The sequence below is a fragment of the Chiloscyllium plagiosum genome, unplaced genomic scaffold (assembly GCF_037043375.1).
Source record: "Chiloscyllium plagiosum isolate Xiang-an unplaced genomic scaffold, Cpla_swu_hap1 HiC_scaffold_17, whole genome shotgun sequence".
NCBI lineage: Eukaryota > Metazoa > Chordata > Chondrichthyes > Orectolobiformes > Hemiscylliidae > Chiloscyllium > Chiloscyllium plagiosum.
In genome coordinates this window covers 314,969-327,235 of record NW_028270155.1, presented here as the reverse complement: position 1 = coordinate 327,235, position 12,267 = coordinate 314,969, and the positions used below count along the sequence as shown (strand labels likewise).

At 43.4% G+C, this 12,267-nt stretch overlaps 1 protein-coding gene across 1 annotated transcript in view; it reads right to left on the bottom strand.

The window, feature by feature from the left end:
- Positions 1-12,267, bottom strand: part of LOC122558704 (aldo-keto reductase family 1 member B1) — a 117,245-nt gene that overhangs the window by 52,885 nt on the left and 52,093 nt on the right. Inside the window, 1 exon segment of the mRNA XM_043707496.2 lies at positions 10,906-11,019. Within this exon segment, the coding sequence (XP_043563431.2) occupies positions 10,906-11,019 (114 nt within the window).

The window sequence follows — 12,267 nt, the reverse complement described above, 5'->3', positions numbered from 1 at the left end:
GCAGATGAATGCATGGCTGAGGAGCTGGTGTATGGGAGAAGGATTCACATTTTTGGATCATTGGAATCTCTTTTGGGGTAGAATAGACCTGTACAAGAAGGACGGATTGCACCTAAGTTGGAAGGGGACTAATATACTGGCAGGGAAATTTGCTAGAACTGCTTGGGAGGATTTCAACTCGTAAGGTGGGGGGGTGGGACCCAGGGAGATAGTGAGGAAAGAGATCGATCTGAGACGGGTACAGCTGAGAACAGAAGTGAGTCAAACAGTCAGGGCAGGCAAGGACAAGGTAGGACTAATAAATTAAACTGCATTTATTTCAATGCAAGGGGCCTAACAGGGAAGGCAGGTGAACTCAGGGCATGGTTAGGAACATGGGACTGGGACATCATAGCAATTACAGAAATATGGCTCAGGGATGGGCAGGACTGGCAGCTTAATGTTCCAGGATACAAATGATACAGGAAGGATAGAAAGGGAGGCAAGAGAGGAGGGGGAGTGGCATTTTTGATAAGGGATAGCATTACAACTGTGCTGAGGGATGATATTCCTGGAAATACATCCAGGGAAGTTATTTGGGTGGAACTGAGAAATAAGAAAGGGATGATCACCTTATTGGGATTGTATTATAGACCCCCCAGTAGTCAGAGGGAAATTGAGAAACAAACTTGTAAGGAAATCTCCGCGCTCTATAAGAATAATAGGATGGTTATGGTAGGGGATTTTAACTTTCCAAACATCTACTGGGACTGCCATAGTGTTAAAGGTTTAGATGGAGAGGAATTTCTTAAATGTGTACAAGACAATTTTCTGATTCAGTATGTGGATGTACCTACTAGAGAAGGTGCAAAACTTGACCTACTCTTGGGAAATAAGGCAGGGCAGGTGACTGAGGTGTCAGTGGGGGAGCACTTTGGGGCCAGCGACCATAATTTTATTCGTTTTAAAATAGTGATTGAAAAGGATAGACTAGATCTAAAAGTTGAAGTCCTAAACTGAAGAAAGGCCAATTTTGACGGTATTAGGCAAGAACTTTCGAAAGCTAATTGGAGGCAGATGTTCGCAGGTAAAGGGACGGCTGGAAAACGGGAAGCCTTCAGAAATGAGATAATGAGAATCCAGAGAAAGTATATTCCTGTCAGGGTGAAAGGGAAGGCTGGTAGGTGTAGGGAATGCTGGATGACTAAAGAAATGGAGGGTTTGATTAAGAAAAAGGAAGCATATGTCAGGTATTGACAAGATAGATCAAGTGAATCCTTAGAAGAGTATAAAGGAAGTAGGAGTATACTTAAGAGGGAAATCAGGAGGACAAAAAGGGGACATGAGATAGCTTTGACAAATAGAATTAAGGAGAATCCAAAGGGTTCTTACAAATATATTAAGGACAAAAGGGTAACGAGGGAGAGAATAGGGTAACAAGGGAGAGAATAGGGCCCCTCAAAGATCAGCAAGGCGGCCTTTGTGTGGAGCCACAGAAAATGGGGGAGATACTAAATGAATATTTTGCATCAGTATTTACTGTGGAAAAGGATATGGAAGATATAGACTGTAGGGAAATAGGTGGTTACATCTTGCAAAATGTCCAGATTACAGAGGAGGAAGTGCTGGATGTCTTGAAATAGTTAAAAGTGGATAAATCCCCAGGACCTGATCAGGTGTACCCGAGAACTCTGTGGGAAGCTAGAGAAGTGATTCAAAGTTTGGGTGAAGATTTGTAGCTCGGGTGCTCGTTGTTGTGATTCTGTTCGCCGAGATGGAAATTTTTGTTGCAGACATTTCGTCCCCTGTCTAGGTGACTTCCTCAGTGCTTGGGAGCCTCCTGTGAAACTGAAACACCTGATCAGCGGATCCAGACACTCTTTCCAATCAACACAGGAATTCTTGGACATCATCAGAAATATACACATTGACAAGGAAGAAACTATGGTCTCATTCGACGTAACGGCACTGTTCACCTCTATTGACAAAGCCCTAGCCAGAGAAACAATAGCCAACCTGCTGGACATACAGAACAGACAACAGGACGTTGAACATAGAACACAGAACATAGAACATAGAACATAGAAGAATACAGCGCAGTACAGGCCCTTCGGCCCTCGATGTTGCGCCGATCCAAGCCCACCTAACCTACACTAGCCCACTATCCTCCATATGCCTATCCAATGCCTGCTTAAATGCCCATAAAGAGGGAGAGTCCACCACTGCTAATGGCAGGGCATTCCATGAACTCACGACTCGCTGAGTAAAGAACCTACCCCTAACATCTGTCCTATACCTACCCCCCCTTAATTTAAAGCTATGCCCCCTTGTAATAGCTGACTCCATACGTGGAAAAAGATTCTCATGGTCAACCCTATCTAAACCCCTAATCATCTTGTACACCTCTATCAAGTCACCCCTATCAACAAAGATGGCATACTTAAACTACTGGACTTGTGCCTCACAACACACTTCACATTCAACAACCAGATATACGAACAAATCAACGGAACACCCATGGGCTCACCGATCTCGGGACTCATAGCAGAAGCAGTAATGCAAAGGTTAGAACAAACAGTCTTACCACAAATTCAGCCCAAACTCTGGGTCAGATATGTTGATGACACCTTTGTAATCATTAAAAACACGGAAATAGAGAAAACACACTGGATCATCAACGCCACACTAACAGGAATCCGATTCACGAGAGAAGAAGAAAAGGATAACCAACTCCCATTCCTAGACGTGATGATACAGAGAACACCAAACGGAGAATTCACCACAAAGGTATACAGGAAAGCCACACACACAGACCAAGTCCTAAACTATGAAGGCAACCACCCCAACACACACAAACGAAGTTGCATCAAGACACTATTCAAAAGGGCCACAACACACTGCAGTACACCAGAACTGCAAACAGAGGAAGAGGAACACCTGTACAAGGTATTCGCCAAAAACGGTTACCCGCGCAATTTCATCAACAGATGCCTAAGAGAAAGACAACGGAACGAGGACATGCCGCAGCCCAAAGGACTAGCCACATTACCATACATCAGGAGCATTTCAGAACTGACAGCCAGACTACTGCGACCACTAGGACTTATAACAGCACACAAACCAACAGCCACCCTCAGACAACAACTCACCAGAACGAAGGACCCGATACCCAGCATGAGCAAAACTAATGTAGTGTACAAAATCCCATGCAAGGACTGCACAAAACACTATATAGGACAAACAGGAAGACAGCTAACGATCCGCATCCATGAACATCAACTAGCCACGAAACGTCACGACCAGCTATCCTTAGTAGCCACACACACAGACGACAGGCAACATGAATTCGACTGGGACAACAGTATCATTATAGGGCAAGCCAAACAAAGAACTGCCAGGGAATTCCTAGAAGCATGGCACTCATCCACAAACTCCATCAACAAACACATCGACCTGGACCCAATATACCGGCCACTACAGTGGACAGCTGAAACTGACAACCAGAAGCGGCAGGGACAGGTCACTATAAATGCCGGAGGAAACACCACAGAAGCGCTTCACAGGAGGGTCCCAAGCACTGAGGATGTCACCTAGACAGGGGACAAAACGTTTGCAACAAAAATTTCCAGCTCGGCGAACAGAACCACAACCTTGATTCCACTATCTTTGAGAGCTCTATCCAACTCTTTCTTAAACGAATCCAGAGACTGGGCCTCCACTGCCCTCTGGGGCAGAGCATTCCACACAGCCACCACTCTCTGGGTGAAGAAGTTTCTCCTCATCTCTGTCCTAAATGGTCTACCCTTATTTTTAAGCTGTGTCCTCTGGTTCGGCACTCATCCATCAGCGGAAACATGTTTCCTGCCTCCAGAGTGTCCAATCCTTTAATAATCTTATATGTCTCAATCAGATCCCCTCTCAATCTTCGAAACTCAAGGGCATACAAGCCCAGTCTCTCCAGTCTTTCAGTGTAAGGTAATCCCGCCATTCCAGGAATTGACCTCATGAACCTACGCTGCACTCCCTCAATAGCCAGAATGTATTTCCTCAAATCTGGAGACCAGAACTGCACACAGTACTCCAGGTGTGGTCTCACCAGGGCCCTGTACAGCTGCAGAAGAACCACTTTGCTTCTATACTCAATCCCTCTTGTTATGAAGGCCAGCATGCTATTAGCCTTCTTCACTACCTGCTGTACCTGCATGCTTACCTTCATTGACTGGTGTACAAGAACACCCAGATCTCTCTGTACTGTCCTTTTACCTAAATTGATTCCATTTAGGTAGTAATCTGCCTTCCTGTTCTTGCCACCAAAGTGGATAACCATACATTTATCCACATTAAACTGCATCTGCCATGCATCTGACCACTAACCTAACTTGTCCAGGTCACCCTGTAATCTCCTAACATCCTCCTCACATTTCACCCTGCCACCCAGCTTAGTATCATCAGCAAATTTGCTAATGTTATTGCTAATACCATCTTCTATTTCATTAACATATATTGTAAAAAGCTGCAGTCCCAGCACGGATCCCTGCGGTACCCCACTGGTCACTGCCTGCCATTCCGAAATGGAGCCGTTTATCACTACTCGTTGTTTCCTATCAGCCAACCCACTTTCAATCCAAGTTAGTACTTTGCCTCCATTACCATGTGCCCTAATTTTACTCACTAACCTCCTGTGTGGGACTTTATCAAAAGCTTTCTGAAAGTCCAGGTACACGACATCTGCTGGATCTCCCTCGTCCATCTTCAGAGTTACATCCTCAAAAACTTCCAGAAGATTAGTCAAGCATGATTTCCCCTTCATAAATCCATGCTGACTCTGACCTATCCTGTTACTACTATCCAGATGTGTCGTAATTTCATCCTTTATAATAGACTCCAGCATCCTTCCCACCACTGAGGTCAGACTAACTGGTCTATAATTTCCTGCTTTCTCTCTCCCACCTTTCTTAAAAAGTGGTATAACATTAGCCACCCTCCAATCCTCAGGAACCGACCCTGAATCTATCGAACTCTGGAAAATAATCACCAACGCATCCACGATTTCTCGAGCCATCTCCTTCGGTACCCTGGGATGTAGATCATCAGACCCTGGGGACTTATCAACCTTCAGACCTAACAGTCTCTCCAACACCAATTCCTGGCAAATATAAATTCCCTTAAGTTCAGGTCCTTCAGCCACTGTTACCTCAGGGAGATTGCTTGTGTCTTCCCCAGTGAACACAGATCTGAAGTACCAATTCAATTCTTCTGCCATTTCTTTGTTCCCGGTAATATATTCCCCTATTTCTGTCTTCAAGGGCCCAATTTTAGTCTTAACCATTTTTTTGCCTTTCACATACCTAAAAAATCTTTTAATATCCTCCTTTATATTTTTGGCTAGTTTACCTTCGTACCTCATTTTTTCTCTGCATATTTCCTTCTTAGTAATCCTCTGTTGTTCTTTAAAAGCTTCCCAGTCCTCCGTTTACCCACTTATCTTTGCTATGTTATACTTTTTCTCTTTTAACTTTATATGTTTCTTAACTTCCCTCGTTAACCACGGCTACCCATGCCTCCTCCTCGGATCTTTCTTCTTTTTTGGAATGAACTGATCCTGCAACTTCTGCATTATACACAGAAATATCCGCCATTGTTCCTCCACTGTCATCCCTGCTAAGGTATTGCACCATTGAACTTTGGCCAGCTCCTCCCTCATAGCTCCATAGTTCCCTTTATTCAACAGAAATATTGTCACTTCCGATCATACCCTCTCCCTCTCAAATTGCAGATTGAAGCTTATTGTATTATGGTCACTACTTCCCAATGGCTCCTTCACTTCGAGGTCCCTGACGAATTCTGATTCGTTGCACAATATCAGATCAGAATTGCCTTCTCCCTGGTCGGCTCCAGCACCAGCTGTTCTCAGAATTCATTGCGGAGGCACTCCACAAAATTTTTTCTTGAGGTCCAATACCATCCTGATTCTCCCAGTCTACCTGCATGTTGAAATCCCCCATAACAACTGTAGTGACATCTTTGCGACAGGCCAATTTCAGCTCCTGATTCAACTTACATCCAACATCCAGACTACTGTTTGGGGGCCTGTAGATAACTCCCAAGAGGGTCTTTCTACCCTTAGAATTTCTCAGCTCTATCCACACTGACTCTACATCTCCTGATTCTAGGTCCCCCCGTGCAAGAGACTGAATATCATCCTTTACCAACATGGCCACCCCATCCCCTCTGCCCGTCAGTCTGTCCTTACGATAGCACGTGTAGCCTTGAATATTCATTTCCCAGGCCCTGTCCACTTGAAGCCACGTCTCAGTTATCCCCACAATATCGTATCTGCCAATTTCCAAAAGAGCCTCAAGCTCATCCATCTTATTTCTAATGTTTCGTGCATTCATGTATAGTATTTTTAATTTGTTACTGCCCTCACCCTTCCCATCAACCCTTATTTCACTCAACCTTACAGCATGATCCCTTTGAGTTTTCTGCCTCATTGATACAGTTGTCTTTCTTGACTTCTCTTGTTCTAACTTTCCCTTCAATTTCCTTCTTAAACATTCAATTTGTCCCCTGATTACAGAATATTAGTTTCCCAATTAGTATGTATCGTTAAGTACATTAAACAGGGCTGCTAAATTTACTATCAAAACAGCACTTCTGTGAAATTGCACTCACACCGGCAAATAGTAAACAAAACTTCATGGCACACCTGTGTGCCATCAGGTTAATTTATTTTATAGTTTTATTTAATACATGTATAATTTTTAACTTATTTAGAGCAAAAGGTCTGGTATTTTTACTAACTTAAAAGACACCGGGACTAATTCCGCTTAATTATGCAAGCTCAGACTGAACAAACGTTCTAATCCTATCAGGAGCAACAGCCACCATTTAACAAATGTTCAAACCATCTCCTGTTTCCCAGCACAGAAGTCATCCAAACCTTTGTATATACAACAGATAAAACAATGTAACACTATAGTGATAGAATTTTGATTTCTTTAAGAATTATGTATAAATAGGCTATGTAATGCTGTATTTCAGGACTCCTTCACCACTTCAAACTGTGCTACTGCGGTTACTGAATGACGAGACTATTTTCGCCAATCACCGATTTTGGTTGTTATTTGAATATGATCCCATACCTTTTATGTTAAATGCTGTTCTATTCTCATATTACTCTTTGGCAATATTTCCTTCTTCACTTGTCCTCTCAGTTTTGTGTTTTCTGGTTCTTAATTGAAGAATTCACCTGAGATCTATCATTCCTCTCTTCCATTTCATTAAATTCACTTTCCATACCTCATCATCATCCACAGAGCCTTAGTTACAGTTCCTCTACTTTCTTTCCTTTTGGAACATGCTACCCCTGTACCTGAATCAACATCTCCATTAAAGATCGTCTATTGCTGGGAGTTTTCTATAGGCCTCCGAATAGTCCCAGTGATGTAGTGGAAAGGATAGCAAAGATGATTCTCGATAGGAGTGAGAGACACAGGGTAGTTGTCATGGGGAACTTCAACTATCCAAATGTTGACTGGGATCACTACAGTACGAGTACTACAGATGGGTCAGTTTTTGTCCAGTGTGTGCAGGAGGGCTTCCTGACACAGTATGTAGACAGGCCTACAAGGGGCGAAGCCACTTTAGATTTAGTACTGGGTAACAAGCCTGGCCAGGTGTTAGATTTGGAAGTAGGTGAGTACTTTGGAGACAGTGATCACAATTTTGTCAGGTTTACTTTAGTGATGGAAAGGGTACTTCACCGAGCAGGAGTTACAGCTGGGGGAAGGGAAATTACGATACAATTAGGAAATATTTAGGAAGCATAGAATGGGGAAGGAAACTGCAGGGGATGAGCACATTAAAAATGTGGAGCTTATTCAAGGAAAAGCTCCTGTGTGTCCTAGATAAGTATGTACCTGTCAGGCAGGGAGGAAGATATAGAACGCGTGAGCCGTGGTTTACTAAGGAAGTGGAATCCCTGGTCAAGAAAAAGAAGAAGGCTTATGTTAGGATGAGATGTGAAGGATCAGTTAGGGCGCTTGAGGGTTACAAGTCACGGAAGCCCTAAAAAGAGAGCTCAGAAGAGCCAGGAGGGGACATGAGATGTTGTTAGCGGATAGGATCAGGGTTAACCCTAAGGCTTTCCATAGGTATGTCAGGAATAAAAGAATGACGAGAGTTAAATTAGGGCCAATCAAGGATAATAGTGGGAAGTTTTTTGTGGAGTCAGAGAAGATAGGGCAAGCACTAAATAAATATTTTTCGACAGTGTTCATTAGAGAAAATGAGAATGTTGGCGAGGAAGATACAGAGATACTTGCATTGAGAGTAGAAGAGATTGAGGTTCACAAGGAAGAGGTATTAGAAATACTACAGAGTGTGAAAATAGACAAGTCCCCTGGGCTGGATGGGATCTATCCTGGGATCCTCTGGGAAGCAAGGGAAGAGATCACCGAGCCTTTGGCATTGATCTTCAAATCATCATTGTCTACAGGAATAGTGCCTGAGGACTGGAGGATAGTAAATGTGGTTCCCTTGTTCAAAAAGGGTAGTAGAAACAACCCTGGTAATTATAGACCAGTGAGTCTCACTTCAGTTGTTGGTAAAGTGTTGGGAAAGGTTATAAGAGATAGGATTTACAACCATCTAGAAAAGAATAATCTGATCAGGGACAGTCAGCGCGGTTTTGTGTAGGCTAGGTCGTGCCTAATGAATCTTATTGAGTTTTTTGACAAAGTGACCAAACAGGTAGATGGGAGTAAACCGGTTGATGTGGTGTATATTGATTTCAGCAAGGCGTTCGATAAGGTTCCCCACAGTAGGCTATTGTTCAAAATACGGAGGAATGGGATTGTGGGAGACATAGCAGTTTGGATCAGTAATTGGCTTACTGAAAGAAAACAGAGGGTTGTAGATGATGGAACATGTTCATCTTGGTATCCAGTTACTAGCAGCGTACCGCAAGGGTCAGTGTTGGGTCCACTGCTGTTCGTCATTTTTATAAATGACCTGAATGAGGACTTAGAAGGGTGGGTTACTAAATTTGCAGACGACACTAAGGTTGGTGGAGTTGTGGATAGTGACGAAGGATGTAGTAGGTTGCAGAGAGACATAGATAGGATGCAAAGCTGGGCTGAGAGGTGGCAAATGGAGTTTAATGTGGACAAGTGTGAGGTGATACACTTTGGCCGGAGTAATCGGAATGCAAAGTACTGGGCTAATGGTAGGATTCTTGGGAATGCAGATGAGCAGAGAGATCTTGGTGTCCATGTACACAGATCCCTGAAAGTTGCCACCCAGATTGACAGGGTTGTTAAGAAGGCATACAGTATTTTGGCCTTTATTAATAGAGGGATTGAGTTCCGGAACCAGGAGGTTATGCTGCAGCTGTACAAAACTCTGGTGCGGCCGCACTTGGAGTATTGTGTACAGTTCTGGTCACCGCATTATAAGAAGGATGTAGAAGCTTTGGAAAGGGTGCAGAGGAGATTTACTAGGATGTTGCCTGATATGGAAGGAATGTCTTACGAGGAAAAACTAAGGGCCTTGAGGGTGTTCTCATTAGAGAGAAGAAGGTTGAGAGATGACTTAACAGAGACATACAAGATAATCAGAGGGTTAGATAGGGTGGACAGGGAGAGCCTTTTTCCAAGTATGGGGACAGCAAACATGAGGGGACACAACCTTAAAGTGAGGGGAGATAGGTATAAGACAGATGTCAGAGGTAGTTTCTTTACTCAGAGAGTAGTGAGGGTATGGAATGCCCTGCCTGCATTGGTAGTAGATTTGCCAAGTTTAAGTGCATTTAAGTCGCCATTGGACAGGCATATGGACGTACATGGAATAATGTAGGTGGAATGGGCTTCAGATTAGTATGACAGGGCGGCGTAACATCGAGGGCCGAAGGGCCTGTACTGTGCTGTAATTTTCTATGTTCTATTGTCACATTACTCTAAATTAAGTCCATCTCCATTTCAGAAGTTCAACTTTAGATTGCTTTTTGCTGTTGTCTTCAAGTTTGACCACGTAGATAATGGAATTTAAATTCATTTATTTAAATCAGGAATTGAAAGCTTGTCTCAGGGTGTCCATGAAATTAGAAAACAACCCATCTGGATCACTAATGTCCTTTAGGGAGGGAAAACTGCTGTCTTTACTTAGTCTGTTCTGCAAGTGACTCCAGACTCTCAGCAATGTGGCAAAAGCGAGGACTGAAGATGCTGGAGATTAGAGTCTAGATTAGAGTGGTGCTGGTGAAGGGCTTTTGCCCAAAACGTCGATTTTCCTGCTCCTTGGATGCTGCCTGACCTGCTGTGCTTTTCTAATCTAGACTCTCAGCAATGTGGTTGACTCTTAAGTGCTCTCTAAAACAGCCCAGTGAGACACACAGTTCAACAGCAACTAGGGATGAACAATTGCTGGCCTTACCAATAGCATCCAAATCACATGAAAGAATTAAGAAAAAAGGAGAAAAACAAGCATACAAAGAGTTCAGAAAGGTAGAGAAAGAGAAAAGAGAAGTAGGTGAGTAGTATTATTTGTGTTAGAAAGATAGGATGTCAAGGAGTTAAAGGTGCAATCCCTTTGATTAGAGCTGAGTAGTAAAATAGATATGAACATCCTGTTACTCTGCAAGCAGTGAATGAGAGGGGAACAAATCTATAGGGAAATCAAAGAGATGCTCAAGGACTATAGTCCTTAATTACAAAATTATCATTCAAAAAGATAGACTAAATGGTAAAAGTTGGGTGAAGGAATTCTTGAAATGCATTCAGGAGAAGTCCCTTGTTCTACATTCTCAGGCCAATAAGGACTGAGGCACTGCTGGATGTGATGCTGGGGAATGAGGTGGATCATATGTCTGTGCCAGAACATTGGGAAAGAGTAATGTTCCATTCCAATAGAGAACATAAATATCTGATTCACTGCCGGAGCTTTACGAGCTACTGACAGGAGTCTTTTCAACTGGGAAATATTATAATCGGAAACACCAATCGATTTCACCAGTCCTTCATCCACCAAACTTTCCATAGCCTGTTGGTAAAAAGAAAAGAATTAAACCTTATTAAAATATACGCTATAACCATGGAACAAGAAATGTGTATTGTGTTTAGCATGAAGGCGCTGCACACTTTACCTTATCCTACAGAAAAGGAAACGTGTGCTCTACTCTATTTATGCCATGACTCACTGGTGTAGGTTGATGGAAATAAAGCCTCACTGATCCCAGGGTTGTCACTGAAGTTAAAGATTTTACAATAATTCCAGACAAAGGTTGCTAGAAAACACAAGCCAGTGCTGAGGTGAACCTTAACACCAGGTTTCCCTACTTAACAAGAATCACTTTTTACTTAAACACTTACTTAGACTCTAGCTACAGGTAACCAGTTATAAATGGTCAGAATGAAATATTGTAAGTTAAAACTATAATACATTATGTATTCTCCCCTTAAACACAAACGCACAGGGTGACATGTAAAAATAAGCTAGTAGTGAAAGAAAATTGAAAGGCAGTTCAGTGGCTTCTATTCATAGATTGGTGAGGTGATCCTTCTGATTGTTACGCCAATCAGAAGTTGCCCTTCAGTCATCTCTCTTTGGATGCTTCTACTTGTTTGCAAAAGACACAAGGTGGCTGTTTGTGGATTTCACCAGTTCCTCATTTCCACTCCCCCACCTTATCCTAGTTTTTACATTACATTACATTACATTACATTACAGTGTGGAAACAGGCTCTTCGGCCCAACAAGTCCACACCGACCTGCCGAAGCGCAACCCACCCATACCCCTACATTTACCCTTTACCTACCACTACGGGCAATTTAGCATGGCCAATTAACCTGACCTGCACATCTTTGGACTGTGGGAGGAAACCGGAGCACCCGGAAGAAACCCACGCAGACACGGGGAGAACATGCAAACTCCACACAGTCAGTTGCCTGAGGTGGGAATTGAACCCGGGTCTCAGGTGCTGTGAGGCAGCAGTGCTAACCTTCCAACCTTCCACCTCGGCACCGCCCTCATGACCTGTCCATCTTCCTTCCCACCTATCCGCTCCATCCTCCTCTCCAACCTATCACCATTCCCCCCATCTCCATGTACCTATTGCACTCTCAGCTACATTCCCCCCAGTCCCACTCCCTCCCATTTATTTCTCCACCTCCTCGGCTCACAGCCTCATTCCTAATGGACGGCTTTTGCCCAAAATGTTGATTCTCCTGCTCCTCAGATGCTGCCTGCCCTACTGTGCTTTTCCAGCACCACACTCTTGACTCTGATCTC